Genomic DNA, 17,735 nt, shown 5'->3' with positions numbered 1-17,735 from the left:
TCCCCTGGCTCAGAATTACTTGAGCAGTTCCCTAATGTAAATACACCACAGTGAACAAGAGGAAAGGGAAGGGGAAGGACTGGTGGAAGAGCAGAGATGCTATAACATTAGTGAGAAGATACTGGTTGTTGATGAATTACAACAATATGTCTCTGAAAGACCCTAGACACGCTCATCGTATCATGAGGGTGTTGGGCAGTGAAATGAGAGACCTGCATTTAGTTCCTTGTCCTGCTGAGGGCCACACGTGGTGAGATCCAGCTTCAAGCAGCTACAGAAGTAGGCTTAAAACACAGGGAGGAGTTGAATGAGTATAAGTTGGTCTTGGCTTTGTCTCCCTGTCATAAAAACAAGAGAATTTAAAGCACAGGATAAAAATCAGCAGCAACAAGTGCAAAATAAATAGAAAGTTGGTGTACATTAGCTGTTTATAGCAGGAGAATGAGTCAGTCTATCCCAGTTTTCATTACGACCCAGATTAGGCCTTCAGTGAATCCCCACCTTGAAAATGGAAAAAGCCTCTGTATGTCACACAGAAATAGAAATTTTCCAGACACACGAGGACAAGAGCTCAGACTAACTGGACAGACATCACTCCACAATGTAGAACTACCATCAGGTTTTCTTATTACTACTTCGAAACCGACCTCGTTTATTGCAAAAGTTAAGAAGTGAAATAGCAGTTGAAAAGGAAAAGCTTTGCATGTCCACATACACAGGATTCTTTATTCCACGTGCTGTAACGTGGTGCTGGTTACCTGTTCCCTCTCTGGGAAATATAAGGCTGTATAAATGGAGAGTCCATCTGCTCAATGCAGAATGAATAACACCAACAAAGACGAAAGCCAGGACAGGCTGAACTGCTGCAAAGTGATGGTAAAACCCTGTTCTCTACTTAGGCTTCTCCCATGGGCACTGACATGCACTTTGTCCTCTGATCCCAAGTCTTATGTTCCTTCCATAACCAGCAGAGCTCCAGCCTGCCACTTCCAGGTTCCTTTCATCCTGACTTCCCTTGAGCATCATTTTCTTGCCTGGATCCAAGGAGAGACATCAGTGAGGAAAGGCAGCTGCTAACGCATGCCAAAAATGAGCCAAGCATGGGGACGCTTCCTGGATTCTCAAGGAACCCCTTGGCTACATCCTACTTGCAAAGGGACTTACTACCTATAAAATCAAACTTCAATTAATGCAGCTGAAGGAGCTCTGGGTTTTCCCTAGAAAAATGCATGAGATTCCTAGCAAAGCCTAGCAGCTGTTTACAGCTGCTCCCTCCATAAGCTGTGCCTTTGGAGCATGTACAAACTACTTGGAGTGGGTTGTTGTACTGGAAGAAAACCTCTGCTAAACAGCACCGAGGGGATGGAAGCACATCTACAGGGGAACTTGCCATTGGCACTGCAAATGCATGGCAGCACTGTATGGCCTCAACACTTTCGATCAATCTCTGGTTGTGGGTTTTGGTGCTTTGGGTTTGTTGCTGGATTTTAGTTAAGCTTCCTGGCTCTGAACAACTGTGGGATCCCAAGTAAAAGGCTAACCTGAGAAAAAAGAAAGAGCAGAAGGCTTTGACAGAGCTGACATCCTTTAGAAATGAATCAAATGCAAAGTCTATCGAACAGCAGACAACAGCATGAGCTGAGTGAAGGCTTCATAGGAGGTCAGCAAGCACTACTGCACAGACCACATCATCTCCCCAGGTAGAGAGGAGAGCTGCTAAACATGCAGAACAAAGCAGAAGTTACTGCTGCTTTCATGCAGAAACTGGAGGTTGGAAGAGCTCACCAACTTTGGGAGCAGAGCAAGGAAACGAATCAACAGATTCGTTCTATTCACAGGTTACAGCGAGAGAAAAAAATAGGCAGACAAAGAGAATAGCCAGAATTTGTTAAAAAGACACACTTTCCATTACCTACAGAGAGAGATTTTTGGAGAGATGACTGATGCCAAATATTTTTCTATGCTTGATGTGTCAGCAGGGTTCTGGCAGGTGCCCTTAGAAAAACAAAGTGCATATTTGTGGGCATTCAACACTCTATTTGAGAGGCACTTTCCTCAGCCTGTCAACTTGGGCTGAGTTCAGCACCAGAGGTGTTTCACTGGAAAATCCAACATATTTTTGTCGGTGTATCCGGGAGGGTTCCAAAGTCTACAGAGCGGATGCTTACATCTGGGGAAAATCTGCACAGAAAGCATGAGAGAAGCTCCAGCTCACTTTGGAAAGGGCTGGGGTTGTTAGTCTGGAGCTGAACTGAGAGCACTGGAAATAAGGAGAAGATAGGAGGCAAAGCAGGTTGGCTGGAGGCACCCGGCTGCCACAGCAGACGAGGAGGAGAGTCAAGGATTTCCTGGAATTACTGAGTGCAAACAAAGCTGCCCTACTTCAGCTGCTCAAAGCCGCAACCTTAGAGTGCTACTGTTCACAGAGCTGTCCCAGGGAACAAAGGATGCTGATCCTCATGGAACAGGCTTCTATGCTGCTATGAGGGGTATGGCATGGGCTCTGCCATGATCAGAACCAAGAGCCATGCCATGCATACTTCAGTGCTGGTAACACTGTTGATCTTGGCCCAGTGGATGGCTTACAAGCTTGAAAACAGAAGTCCCTCAGGTGTGGTCTGTTATTGGCCACAAAGCATGAGCATGTAGGGATACACGAACATCACCATGCCAAAAAGATGCTGAACAAGGCACTCCTGCAGAGCACTGACTGGAAAGGGGCTGCTCCCATCTCCCCCTCACCCATATATATGTTCTCTATTCCATACATACACAATTGGAAAAATTACAGGTGGCAAATGAGAGTTGTTGTAGGAGATAAGCACTCATGGGCAAGCAACAATGCTTGGCTAAGTTAATATACTTCTAACATGCTTTTAATCTCAACAGGACCTTTTTATGTTTGATGGGATTTTGTCTACAGGCAGCAGGACAGCAGAGAGCAATGTTTCACATTAGGCTAAGGGAGAAATGGCACAGAATTAATTGTTCAGGGTTGTCACATAAGGCAAAAACAGTCAAACGAGGACAAAAATCAGAGCACTAAGAACAGCTTTTCACCAGAACTAAGAAAATAATGTACAACCTGGATCATTAAACGCCTTTCCATGTTATGACTCACTAGAAGACATAGCAGCTAACCACATCTCACTGAGTTTTACCATGTGTGACACCTGAAATAAAAGCCCTTGTGATGGGTTTTGTTAATGCCAACTCCAAGCTGGTTGTGCTTAATCACTGCAAGTAAAATAGTAAAAAAGATGTCCAATGCTGCATGTGTACTAAGGAGCAAAGCTGGTGACAACTGGAACTAGTGGATGGATTACTATTGGCATCCTGCAAGTGGGAACTGTGTGCTGGATAAGACAGCCTGAGCCTCAAAGAGAAAGAAGGCTGATAAAGACAGGGAATACAGGGAGGGAAATAGCGTAATATTTAAGAGTAACACATCAAGTTTACACCTAATATGAAGTGGTCTTAGTAACTGAGAGTCACATTTTTAACAGCTAGCACAGAAAATAATGCACTGTACAAAGGGACCAGAGGGCAAGAAGTTGTTGGCATACAAGGTTTTCTTCCTATCGAGTGTAAAGGGCAGCATGGGGAAGGGAAGTGATCTTAAATGAGGAACCAGATATGAAATGAGGACGGGCCAAGAAGGATTGCAGGAGCACCGACAAGCATTTGATGTGAGAGGGAGAAGAAAAAGCCAAACAAGAGGAAGTTTTCTGAATGGATACGGTTTGGGCAAAAGGCAGCGTTCATTGAAGCCAAGAGAAAAGGATGTTGCGTTAGTCAAGGCACGATGAGGCAACAACTTGGACAAGTTTTAGCTGTGAGGAAGAAAAGGTTAAACACTTATGGCTGAAAACAATTTAGGAACGGGAAAACAAGGAGATGTTTATTGGCCAGAAATAGAAGGAAAATCAATCCACCACCTGAGCTGTATCAGCTGAGACAAGTCCTCTCAGGAGACCTTCCTTCCCCTCCCACTTTATCCAGCTTCCTCCTTCAGCCCTGCCTCCCTTCCCAGCTTTCTGTTATCATTTGGATGCCTATCTTTTCTTCTGCAAAGGACTTGACCAAGGAAAACAGAGGGCTCATAAATCCGCCTGCCTGGATGTGGCTTTTTGATGTCTGGAGGGCAGAGACAACACTGCTGAAATTTATGTTCTCCGAGGAGGACTGAGAAAGGGAGAAATTTATGTTAGGAAAAAGTGACTGTCATCTCAGTTTATCTCCTAGTTGTGTAATGGAAAACAGGCTTCCTACAGACACATACACACAAAGCCCAGCATGAAACAGCTCACGAACTGGAGCACACGAACTAAGAGCCATTCCATAACAAGTGCTAAAACAATATTAATAACATGGTAAATCACACACAGCCTCCAACATGCCCATCTCCACAGCAGGGAGAAGGCACCCTGTTGAGAAGCAAAGCAGCAGCACCTCTCTGCTCTCCCATCCTTCACTCTGCCTGTATCAATCACACTGGGTCCCCAACTGACCACAAACAGGAGCCCTTATAGAAGCTGTTGTACATTGCACCAGCAGCAAATAAAGCATAGAGCTCAACCAGAGGGTGCTTCAAAGCCTTAAAGTGACAGCTCCAAACCCACCCCAAACACGTGGAGCATCTGAATACATCCCAGCTTGTTGTGCTGAATCAGGCAGGTAATTAGTGCAACTCAGGCAATGAGCTGGAAGGAGTTAAGCTGCTAAAGCAGAACTGTCCTCATTTGTATATTAAAATTACATTAAAGATTGGCATTCCTGCTAAATGAGCGTGCTTCTCAATCCGTGGCAGTTCATTTGGAGTTCTGGATTCACAGCAGGAAGCAATAGAGATCATGCTTCAGCAACTACATTTCTTGAGACTGTTTGCAAAGAAACGTGAAACTTGCATTAAGATAAAGAGCATCAGTTTGAGCTGCTCCCAAATAACCTGAATCCAACGCTACCTCAACCTCTGAAGCTCACAACAGCCATCTCAAAGTATTCAAACCATTCTGCAAGCGTTTAGACAGGAAGCTTTTCTATACTCACCCTGGAGGAAGTGGTGGCATTACTGATATATGTCCTGCACTACATTACATGTGGCTGTGGAGTTATTTATGTGCTTTTCCTAACTTCTTTTGACACGGGAGTTGATTGCAGTGCTGTATGATTACGTCTGCATCCCCGAATCTTTCTCAGCTGGAAAGTCTCAAGTTCCAAGCTGGGATTCCCTCTCCACCCCCTTCTCATGCACTTAACCCTCCTCCTGCTGGAAGCATCCAGTAAACATCCACACAAAGCTTTTAGGTACAGAGGCAGCAGAGAGGCAGGAAGGCAGGCTGCGTTTTAAGAGGAAAATAACCAGACGTTTTCTCAGATGCTCCCTGCTTTTTAACTCCGTGCTACAAGAAAACACTTTTTACTAACAGCCTTTTTAACTTTGGACTCTTAGAAACTGATCCCAGAGGATCAGGGATTTCAAGTTGGTGGGTTTTTTTTTTCTTCCCTAATTGTTTCTTTCTTGAATTCTTTTTCTTATGATCTTTATCAACCCTCCTCCTCTCCCAGCTCGGTTCCCAGACCACCTACGGGCAGAAGCATTGCTCATGAGTGAGACAAAGCTGTCGGCTACAAACAAGCATCTGCGTACAAGAACCTATCTCATTGGTTTCAGCATTGCATCTAACCCTACACAACCCTCGTATGTTGGGAACCGTGCAGCACAGAAGCAATGTGTGTTCTTCCCTGCGTGGACACTTGTGCAGAGTGAAAGAGCTGCCAATGGCACCAGATTTCTAAGCCAAAGGCAATCATAGAATCATTAAGGTTGGATTAGACCTTTAAGATCATCAGGTCCAACTGTCATCTCATCACCACCCCTGCCCACTAACCCTCATCCTCTGACCTCCCACGGCCAGGCATGCCCACCACTCCTGCTAACCATCATCTTATTCAGGATGCAGGTGATCAGAAAGGCCAGAAGCAGCAGCCAACAGCACAGCTCTGGTGGCTCAGAAGGTTTGAGATGCTAAGAACCCTCTGCTGTCTGGTTTGTGGGTTTTACTCTTGAGTTTAATGCTGAACTCATCACCAGATCTGGATTTTGAAAGGAGTTTTCTTCAAAGACATTGCAAAGAAAGTTCTCTCCCACCCTTACTGTGTCCCATTCCTAGGGCTATCTGGGTATCTTCTCATTACAAGTTTCAGACACTGTAGGAAACCAAGACAACAGCAAAGCCCTCATTCTTTTCTACTTACACACTTAACATCCTCTGTGGTTCTTGAGTCCAGAGAATGGAGTTAATGACTGCGGGCTTTACTGTGTGGATATACTGCTGTGAAGGTGCTCAAAGCTGCAGGACTGTGGGAACCACAGGCATCCCCTGAGATAAACCTGGCACACTCACAATGGTGCGCAGCTGCTGTAGATCAATGCATGCTCTGTTACCGTCACTTGGTGAGCTGCAGCATCACGTGGGTGGATTTGCTGACAGCCCATCAAGAACAGGAGATACCTCAAGCTGAGGAATTCACCTCTCCTGGCAGTTTGTTCCAGTCGTTCATTTTATTTCATGCTTATTGTCAAACACCGTGTCTCATTTCCCACCTGAACTGGAGTAGCTTACGGTTCATGTCATTCCCTCCCTGCCCAAAGCCAAGAGCTCATCACCAGGCAGTGTTCTCCCAAGGGGAACACTTCAATAAGTGCTCTCCATTTGCCCAGTTCTGTGCACTGATTAAAGCAGTGAAGATTCAGAGGGACTCAGAGCTCAAAGTCTGCAACAAGGAGGGAGCCTGAACGTTTCTCTGCCAGGTTCACTCCTGCACAGCACAGAATCCCCTATGATGAAATGACACAGTAAAAACTAATACACAAATATGTGTGTATATATATGTATATCAGCAATTCCCCACACATAAAACCTTCCCCTGACAATGCAGCCACTTCCTGCTCATGGAAAAGGAAAGAAAGGATTTTCACAAACAGTCAGACTTCTGCTACAGAAGAAAAACATCATGAGAACACGTGCAGGTATTAAGGCAGAAAGCAGAGAGATGCCTTGTTCCGTTTGCTGATTGAAATGGTGAGAAGGGAAGTGTTGGAGAAGCTCCCAGTTTCATTAGAATGCTCAGTTCAATGAAACTCGAAGGAATTCCAGGCAGAGCCCAAACCAGATGAAATACCCCCAGATGCTCTCAAGCTATTTTACAACACTCTAAGTTACAAACAAGGCTTTAAAAACCCACAAAAAAAAAAGTAGAACTGGTAACTATTCTTCTGCCCCCCACCCTGTCCCCTGCCTACCTCCAAAGCTGCTGCTCCTTGGGTAAAAGGAGGACACTTTTGTCAATATTGCACTTCAAAAACATGAAGGACTCCTCAGTGCTGAACCCCCCTCCCTGGTCTGCGTGCTCAGCTGTAGAAAGGCAACCTGAATGAATGAGAAGGGAGGAAGGGATTCAAAACAAATGGACAAACAGCTCCTTTCTCAGCTGCTCCACGATTCCTCCCACCTCCTCCTTCAAGAACATTTGGGCTTTGCTGTTTTGCCTCTGGTTTTGCTGGAGAGAGCAGGGAGCCCATTAGAGCAGGGGGATTAAGAGAGTTGAAGCGGGATTGAGTAATAAAACTGCTGGTAAATAACGACAATTGTGCATTGCAGATGGCCCCAGCCAGAGCTCAGCATTTCAAAGGCACAGGGCAGGGAGCAGAACTGCACACTCTGCTGTATGGACAGCACACCATTTGTGTCCAATTAAATGATACTAATCTGAGATCACCAGAGAAGAGCTGCCCTGAGAGGGGTAGAGGACAGCAGGGAGATGATGGGAAGGAAGGCACAAAGGGAAGGCTGAGCAGAGCTCTCCATGCACCCCACATTACTGCCTACCTGCATTAACACGAGTGCTTGCAAAAGAAGTTTCAACTTTGCTACTGCATGGGAAAAGCAGGGTAAAATCTGGTTATTAAACCAAAAACGTTGATAATTAATTGCAGATGCATCATGTCCAATGGACACCACCACCTTATATACTGGTAAGCCAAAGAAGAGAGATACTCCCCTGTGCACAACTGCTTTCTCTGTCAGATGCAATTCAGAATGCAGCAGCCCAAGGGTTTAGCCTTATTTTTTAATTAGAGGTAGCTGGCCGAGCTCCTCTGCTATGATCAAATACAGGCTTCAATAAGACTAGATAGAAAGGCTATGGTGGGATAAGTGGGAAAAAAACCATATCAAAAGGAAGTGAAAAGAGTGGAGAGACAACTTCTAGCACTAAAGTAAGAGCTGAACCAACCCCAGGCCAACGGGGGTGTATATACATAACTATATACGATTCCCCTATATACAACTGTATATGTATCATAGAATACATTCTATGTCTATATATGATTCTATGATACTTTTGTGTACATGTATATATTAGATAAGTACACAACGCAAGTCAAAGAGTACTTTCAATTAATCCAGTGGTGTCAGCCAGCTCCCAGTTGTTCCCTGCTTTACCAAGGAAGTCAAGGACAAATTTAATATATACTCATCTATTCATCTATTAAAAATCTCTTTCATATACGTACAGGATATTTATTCTCCCTGTGGTAATAACAAGAGTAAAGTCCCTTTTATTTCAGTTGACTTGCTTTAATTCTCAGCTCCTGCTACGATGCGCTTGGAATTGGCAAGCAAACCCCAGCACGTCTTTAACAGAAATCTCAAAGATTCTGTAAGAAAAACAGGGAATCAGTGTGGACAATGGGGGGTTTTACTGCTTTCAAATGAAATACCATCCATGTCCAGGCTGGGGCACAGTGAGGGACAAGGAATGGTCTGTCCTTACAGCTGCCATCATGGCATAGGATGGAGAGACGTCGGGCTGAACTTCGCTTTCCATCCAAGCTTTTGTCAATCTGTTGCACAACTGGATTAAGTTTCCATTAAATAGTACGAAAAACCCGAAAGAAAATATTTACTGGAAGATTATACAGCATATATTAACTCACGCTCGACTCAAGCTGTTGGAAAGAGATGAAACCAGATAGTTTGCTTAAACATCCAAAAGCAAAGCTTAAATCGAGCGCCTGGAAGAAGCACAGAACCTTTCCATGCCTACTGGTTCAATGCAAATACCCACAGCCAGCAAAAGAATCCTAAAGATGCCATTCTTTCTTTATTGCCCCAAGTATAAAATTTTATTAGGCTTAATTAAATGACATTCTTCTCGGACAAAATGCCCATTTTAATAAATAAGAAAAATAAGGCCAACAAACACAATACGCCCTTGAATTAAACATCCCACGTGAAGCTGTGGATGAGGATAAAAAACAGGTTTTCCCCCAGTCCCATCTGGTTTATCCCATCACTGACCAACACTTGATGAGGTCCCCTGACCCCTTCAGAGGTTGAGTTGCATCCCACCCATCTCAGCTCTCAGCTTTGCACAGCTCCTGGCCACGCTTCCATCAGCTCCTGCCTCCACCTGCTGCAGTTACTCACGCTTCTGAGGGGTATAAAAACAACCCCCATATACATCTAACCACGTTCAGCAGAGAAATTAAGCATGTCAGCTCGTAGCAGCACATTACAACAGCAATCTCAGCTTACCCCAAACAGCACCGTAACTAAATGACTTTCTTATTCCTGGCTTTGGTCAAGGAAATGAGGTTTGACTGTCGAGTACTCATCTAAATCAGCAGAGCTTACAGAAGTGCTTTGGGATCGCCACGGCTGGAAGGGACGTTGTTCTTATTTCTGATGATGGAAAACAGTTTTTGCTGAATTACAGCCGCAGCTCCAGATTTTCAGTGCCTGGATGGGAATTCTGAAGGAATTACTGATACAAGTTGGTGCAATGTGATACTCCGCAGTAATTAGTGTGGCTGTAGGGTTTTTTTTTTCTTTAGATATCAGTTTCCTCACTGTGTTTTCTAACCTGAAACTCCAGAGCAACTCTGTGAAGCAAACAGATATCAAAGCCACGGCTACCAGAGCATGGCAAACATGTGCCAGGTTCTCCACGATGGAGACAAGAACTAGAACAACATCTTGGCCAGCATTCCTTGCTTTGCAGGCAAATGAAATGTCTAAAACTGTGCCTAACGAAGGTGTTCCAGTTTATTTGGGTCACAGAAGGGTGCTCGTTTTTATAGTTCTGTTTTGCAAGGCAAAATATGTAAAACTAATAAGGAATACAAGGCAGGAAAACAAAACCAGAAACGAAAGAAGCCAACAGCGTATGATTCTTGGTCGTAGGTTCTCACCCCCTGCCTCTTGGACTGAAGCAGCATCAGGAGAAAAAAAACTGGTTTTAAGCCACTAGAAGCTGTGAATAACTAAAGGAGACAAACTGGGAACTCATTCCTAGCAGATCTACCACAATGGCCAAACTTCTGGTGGGTAGAACCATCTCTGTGGTGACACAACAGTGACCTACCTGAATGGAGAGCCAAGCAAAACCCCTCACTACTGCTGCAAGAGCATCTTAAACACACGTAGGATTTCTTACTGTTGGTATGTTACTGTTACGATGATCTCTGTATGAACACACTTGCACAGGACCTTACAGACTGGTTATAGTTACAAGCTTGTCCTGAAATGCTCTTCTTGGGGATGACTGGTTTGCACATGACACAGCCTGTGATGTCTAGAAAACATATAAAACATTCTTAAAAAGAAGTCATTTCCTCTGTGGACAAAGACATAAATCCTCCAAGGACATAAAATGTAAGGGAACAGTGACAGCAATCATTCACAGGAACACCTGACTCAGAGCTGAAGTCTCTTTGAACTGTAAACACAACGTGACGCAGCTTAGACAAATGCAAACATTCACAGCCCAGGAAAAAACCCATGTCTTGAGGAACACGCAGTCATAACATCTGACTGCACAGAAGGGTCCTCTGCTTACCTACACATTTCAAATGATTTATACACTCTCCACACTTGGGAAGGTTTCGTTCTCCTGAAATCTAGCCACTGCTATGCAGTCACTTTGAGCAGGAGACTGGAGCATGCAGCAGTCTAATGGCTAAAGGAAAGCTCTCTTGAACTCAGTTCTTTCCTCATATGCTTCATCTTCTACTTGAGCTGAAAAACGCAGAGAAGAAAACTTAATTGTATCATAAAGACAGATATTGCTACGGTTTGAATCTGTGTGGGTGTTCCTCATGAAAACAGGAGATGCCCAAGGCTCAGAAGGACAGCTGGGCAAGAGAAGGACTCTCTGATGAAGACAGGAAAGGCTCTGAAGCCAATATGAATGCAACATGGGTGTGCTATGTGGCGGCATGCAGATGTGCCATCCCGATGCGTTCTCAGTGTCATTTCCAAGAGATAAATTACTATTGAACACTCACGCTACAACGCACAGCCTTCCTTTATTTTTAGGCTTCTGTTTGGATGCCGAGCTCTTTAAAAATCACCCAGTCTGAGAAACGCTATTAAAAAAAGAAACTGAAGAGCAGCCAAATTCTTCGCCTGTCTCAAACATTGTATTCCGCAGGCTGTGGTTCAGTTTGCATTGTATTTGTGCGTCAACAAATGCCCTAAAGGAAAGTAAGAATTTACATCAAGTGCAGCGTTTACCAGGGACAACATTCCCAGGAATTGGGTGTGCACCATCCCTCTTCTTAGAAAAATCTTTATCCTGAATTAAGCCATGTAGAATTGCTGTGCCCCCACTTATTAACATGTTCAATGCGGTATGAGCTGTATATTGGCCATAACCATAGATCAACACAGCTGAATAAAATACAAGCCAACCCCTCCTGCAGTGAATTCCATACTCTTCTAAGGAGGTTGTAGCAGACACACGTCCTTTCCACTCAAGCTTAGCAAATATGAAAAGGTGGCTTTGCTGAAATTGATATCCAGCTTCCCACAAGTCTTGGCAGGGGGAGGATTTCACCTTTGCTGCTGCAGGCTGGATACCAACGATGGGTATCAGAAGTTCTGTAACTCAGCTGGTAAGGGATGAATTCCAAACTGAGGTATTGCCCCAAATGGCTGCACTATGGAAATAGGAGCTACTAAAAAGGAAACAGCTGAAAAGAATTATTCACAATTGTAAAAATTATTTCATAAACTGAGACAGGGCAGCTTCAGGTTGGATCTGAGGAGGAAGTTTTTCACCCAGAGGGTGGTGACGCACTGGAACAGGTTGCCCAAGGAGGCTGTGGATGCCCCATCCCTGCAGGCATTCAAGGCCAGGCTGGATGTGGCTCTGGGCAGCCTGGGCTGCTGGTTGGTGACCCTGCACACAGCAGGGGTTGGAACTCAATGATCTTTGATGTCATTTTCAACCCAGGCCATTCTGTGGTTCCATGATTACACAAAATAGGATTTGCAGATTCAAAAACTTAACTATTCCATTTTCCTTGTACCGCAAATTTAGTTAATGACCTTATCTAAGATTGATATCTTCCTTACAGACTTAATCTTACTTCTCAGTGGACAGCAGGGCTCAGCTGATAGCATCTGTCTTCGGATGTTCCAGAACTACACTGCTATGGCACAGCCTGGTCAAAATGTATTCGTTCCTACAGCAGAGAGCAACTTAGAGCTGCGCTATTCATAAATACACATTTATTTTTCATTAGAAATGCATAATTACAGCATTTAAAAGCATTTTCCCCTAGAAAAGTAGTTAAGCAACAGTACAAACAAAATTGTTAGTCTCCTGCAAATACGTTTTTCATTACACCGAACAGAAAACACCAGCAAAAGGCTAATACTTGCAGTTATGGGATTTTTCTTTTCATTTTTTTTTAATATTTTCCATTTTTTGTTATAAACACCATTGCAAATAAAAAAGCTGTCTGAACGGTGAAAAATATTTGAGCTCTTGATCTTGGATACGTGGTAAAGCAGGTATTGCAAAGCAGCAATACGCCTCCTAAGACATTTTGCAGACATTCAAATGGTGTAATTTCACAGAAGAAACGACAGGATGAAAGATGAATTTAAGTCTCACTGTTTCGATTAATTGGATTTCTTTCCATACTGACTTTTTCCTCCTTAAATACACCTAAGGGCAGGCCACGTGTTTGTTTCTTTTTCTGAGGGGTATATTCTCAACAGACGCAGCAATGCAGCTCCAATTGCAGTAAATGGCTCTGGTTTGTTCTGGGTGAGCACAAACGGGTGGTCAGAAACCTGCTATGTGCAGAGGAGAGACTGTCAGCATAGCAGTCCATCTTCCTGGGGCTGCACACGACGACTGCAGGGCTTCATTTCCCACCGTGGCTCACTGACATCTCAGCTCACGCAGCTTTTCACCGCTTCCTTATTGGATTTGGATCGCTCCGTGTTCTATCTGCATTTCTGGTTGGATTGCTGACTGGAGGGTGTCAGTGCCCTGCAGAAGGAAATGTGAGATCAGGAAATCAATATGAAGACGTTTGTCGCTGATACAGCCCAAAGGAGCAAACCATGGTAATACGAAGTTCTTCTCTACACCAGCGCAATAGCTGCATGAATATCAGCTCCATGATGGAGCTGAAACAGAAGGTGCTTACGAAGGCACTGAAAACAGCCAGGAGAACAGAAAGAATGTAAAGTTAAAGCAATTAAAAGAGGTCTCATCCAAGATGGAGCTGCCCCACGTCAGTACTATCAGTGCTGGGAAGGGGTAATCCTGCAGCAAATGGCCCTTTGGACCAAGTTAGCCAGTGTACGGAAAACCAGATTATGGAGCACGTTAAAGCCATAAAACGAGAAGCATTTCAGAACAGCTGTACTGGCTTGGATAAAATCCCTCACACCCAATAATCCTTCCCCTGATAGCAGCCAATATCACAAACACAGATAAACTCTGAGGAAAGGGTAAGTGCTTAATGCTATTTTCCTGCACACTCCCACAGATTCCGGAGATCTGCCCTGCATGGATTTTCCCTCCATAAATTCATCTAATCGATGCTTTATGTAACGTCCTGGATACAGAAGTGTTTCCGTGGAATTCTTCTTTTATGACAATGCCTTCCCTGCTCTCAAGCCTGGGTGTGAGGTTGGATGAACCACAAAGAAGCAGGGGTGGAAATTCAACCTGCGTTCCTCTCCTTTAGGGTTTGCCATGCAGCCACAGATTATTTATTTACATGAGAATACGGGAGGTTCAAAATCATAAAGCACTGCTTCTATGCGACGATTTGCCTGGGAGATTTTCTCTCTGCCTCTCTGATTTACAGCCAGTAATTGCACACCACTTCTGTCACCATTCCGCTCTAGAGGTAATTCAGCACTTATTTACACCTTTGGTAAAGTGGTGTCAATAGATCACTGTCAATAGATGAGTGTCAAAGCAGGGGATAATCCGAACATACTGCCTCAGTTGTTAGCAGGAAAGTCTTCAAGTGATGCAGGTTTTCTCTCCCAGTAGATGAAAACTTAATGGAATTTAAATAACTACCAAATAACAGAACGGTAACGCTGAATATTTACCCAAAGTTCAGACTAACATAGAAGGTTGCCCAAAAGGGAACAGAAGCACAGTTTAGGTTTGAAATCGCCTGCAAAAGAATGTTAGCACATTAATGGCTCATATTTATAGTTGTGCCATAAGGGAACTAAGAGCCTTTTGGAATACTTGGGATTCTTACTTCTACAGCCAATATGCAAATGCAAACTCATGCACTGCACTGAGAGCACTGAATTGAGGTGTGCAGCGCCATGCGCTTCAGCTGCAGACAGAGAAGGGACTCATTGCAAACAGCTCCCTGCCACCTTCAGGCACAGCTCTCAAGAACAGGAGGCCTTGCAGTCAGAATTCACACTTACGGTGTTATGAGCATGGAATTTGCACAGGGAATAGCATCCAACACAAGCAGATAATTAACTCCACTTTACAAAGCTTTGATTGATAAATGGATTCGAAGTCGTTGAGAACATCTCAGCACCTTGGCAAAGAAGCCCCATGGATACAACCATTGCTCCGGTCCCATTGAGAGACACCTCCATGACCTCTCCCTTTTGATGAAGACCTTTCTAAGTCTCTAGGATTGCTCCACAATATTAAGCCAAAAAAGCTCCAGCTACCCCCATAACTCCGCACAACGTCAAATTCCAAGTTGGTTTCTCCAATTCATTATCAGATCTTTGGTTTCCAGTTTGTGTAAACCGAGGAAATATTTATGGCAAACTTATTTTTAGTCTGTTTTTCCTTTCATACTTTTCTTATTTCGCATTCCTTTTCTGTTTCTCTTCAGCTCTGTATAAATCTGTGGTTAACCACAATATTAAAACCTAACACGGTGCAAAGTGTCCCTGAAGAGAAAAGTAGCTCCTCTGGTGGATGCCAGTCGTGTGGGAGACGGATGCTGATGTTTATAACCACAGCCTCCTACCATGGGAGGTGGGAGCCAAGGGGGGAGCACAGCCTCCAGGAGCAGCCCCAGCCTGTGGGTGCTGGATTTGAGATCTCCAAGGAGTGGAGTGAGGACAGCAGCATGGCAGGAGAGAAACACCTCTTGCTATCCAATACTTATATGCCTATTAGTTGCATGGGATGAGCAGTACTCTTGGTACTGCACAGCTTCAAGAAACAAGGCATGATCCATCAGCAACGCTCTTGTCGTCCAGCACACTATTACAAGTGACTGTGAATCGATGACTGAGGAGGCCTGAAAGCACAGAGACAAACCTAGGGAAGGAACGTGACTTCCTCCATTTCTTATGCAGCTCAAGAGATCCAACATCCAAATGTTTGCAGCCAGATCAGAACTCTCTGCAAAACTGGGTATCTACGTGACAAAATTCCCTTCTAAGATTGGTTGCTGAGGATAACATTATATCCTGGCTGGTAAGCCAATACATCTCTCACAAGCATTAGGGATTCTTTAGGAAAGGAGCCAACTCCAGTTGGGTTCATGGAACAACTGCTTCTTTTGTATGCCTGCACTGCCACCAGGCATGACTTTGGGCTGGTTCCAGCCTCAGCTACGTGACTCTTCAAACTGACCAAGGAAAGAAAGAAAACACACCTCCTCCACCTTAACTGAGCCCATCGAGTGTTCACTTACAATTGCATACATTGCAGCTCCTGTGGGAAATCCAGGCTGTGGATTAAAATAACTGGAAAACTTCTGTCAGAAAGAGAATAACTTTTTAAAGAGAAACCTCAGTCTGAAAAACACTTTTTGGATAGTTTCCGAGCCAGTTTTTCCTCCACGTCCTGTAAAAATGGCTCTCAGCCCTCAAGGATGCAGAAAAACAATGGTGACCAAAATAACTGTTCTCTGGGGGCAATGAGCAACAACGCCAAAGAAGGAATAGTCAATAACCACTATTTACCTTTAGGAAAATTATCTTAATAATTTGGCATATATATTTATATACACATATCTCTACACATATATGCAGGCATACTTGGCTGGTTGCAGAGTGGTCTGTCACAGGTGTGAGCTGCACATACTGGACTTGGATATCGCTGCCTTGCAGTGGGGATCCATCAACTCCTCCTGATGCAGGCTCGGCAGATGCAACAGCTATCAGCTGAGCACCCTGCAACACCTGCAAGCAGAGCAAAGGAGAAACAGCTTGTGAACAGGCACAGCCAGGAACGCATTAGGAAACATCGACCTGAAAACAGATGCAACAACCAAACATGATTCAACAGAAACTTGAGAAAATATGTACATCAGTAGCAGTTTAAATAATGTGGGTCCCAAGGAGGTGGTACACACATGGAAGATTCTCACATAAGATTCTCACTGCATTTTGCCTTATGAGACCTGTATTCCCTGGAAGGGTTAACGGGCACCACACCTGGAAAGGTTTGGCTCCCTTATGATCCTAAACACAAAGTAAGTCATCCCCTATCTGTATCAGCACTAGCAAAGGAATAAATCATCCTGGTGGCCTGTGCTAAATAGGTCCATTTTAATTCCAACTCATTCTAACAACAGTTAGCACACTAAGTCACCAGTCCAATTACCACGTCTATATTCTCTGAGTGCATCCAATTCCCTACCTGCAACCCAAGCAAAAGCAAGGCTTGTAGACTTAAGAAGCCAAAGAGAGGGAAAAACCAAAGCACTGATTATGCTGTATAGTTTGTAAGCATGAGATGGTCTGTTTCACAGCTTGCAGCTATGAAAACTGATCTGTTTATTCTGCCAGCCGGCAGATGAGCGCAGCAGCTCCATCAGCTCAGGTTCCTCATAGGATGAGCTCTGCAGCCACAGCACTGAACTGGGGGAATCTGCTTTAGAAACCCCTTCTACTTGGTTTTATGATGGCAGAAAGAGAGAGGGTGGAGGGAGGGGGTAACAAAAGGCAGACACTGAGTTCACTTCTAGCATCCTCACACCTTCAGGTTGAAGATCAGAGGGTAGAAGCCAGGTTTGCTGGGAGGAAAAAAAGGAACTTGTTCAGTTTTGCTTGCTTGCTGCTGTCTCTTTGCACGGAAATATTGCGCTCCCGTGGCTGGGAAACATTTCAAAAGAGGTTTTTTTGGCCAACTGCTTCCAACGAGAGATAGTGGCTTTCCTAAGGAGTGGGCTGTTACCGCCCTCATGATAAATGACACCTCCCTAAGCGCTGCAAAAGATAATTGATGAAGGGTTCATAATTCTGCTAATGATTATTGCAAAGGGTAAGTGGGACAGACAGAGCAGTCAGCGCTGCTGTAATGTCAATAGCACACAGCCACCCCCCAGCTAATGTGTTCACTGTTATATAAATAGAGAGACGGAGCCAAGATACTTATTCTCACAGCCAAACACATTCAACTTATGACAATTT

General features: G+C 44.2%; 1 protein-coding gene across 1 annotated transcript in view; it reads right to left on the bottom strand.

Moving 5' to 3' along the window:
* Nucleotides 1-12,559: 12,559 nt before the first annotated feature.
* Nucleotides 12,560-17,735, bottom strand: part of BANP (BTG3 associated nuclear protein) — a 121,640-nt gene continuing 116,464 nt past the window's right edge. Inside the window, exons 12-13 of the mRNA XM_015874221.2 lie at nucleotides 16,359-16,502; nucleotides 12,560-13,353 (exon numbers count right to left, since the gene is read on the bottom strand). Of these exons, the coding sequence (XP_015729707.2) occupies nucleotides 13,282-13,353; nucleotides 16,359-16,502 (216 nt within the window). The 3' untranslated portion in view covers nucleotides 12,560-13,281. The remainder of the gene's footprint in view (nucleotides 13,354-16,358; nucleotides 16,503-17,735) is intronic.

This window comes from Coturnix japonica, chromosome 11 (genome assembly GCF_001577835.2).
Source record: "Coturnix japonica isolate 7356 chromosome 11, Coturnix japonica 2.1, whole genome shotgun sequence".
NCBI lineage: Eukaryota > Metazoa > Chordata > Aves > Galliformes > Phasianidae > Coturnix > Coturnix japonica.
This window is presented reverse-complemented; position numbering and strand designations above follow the sequence as displayed.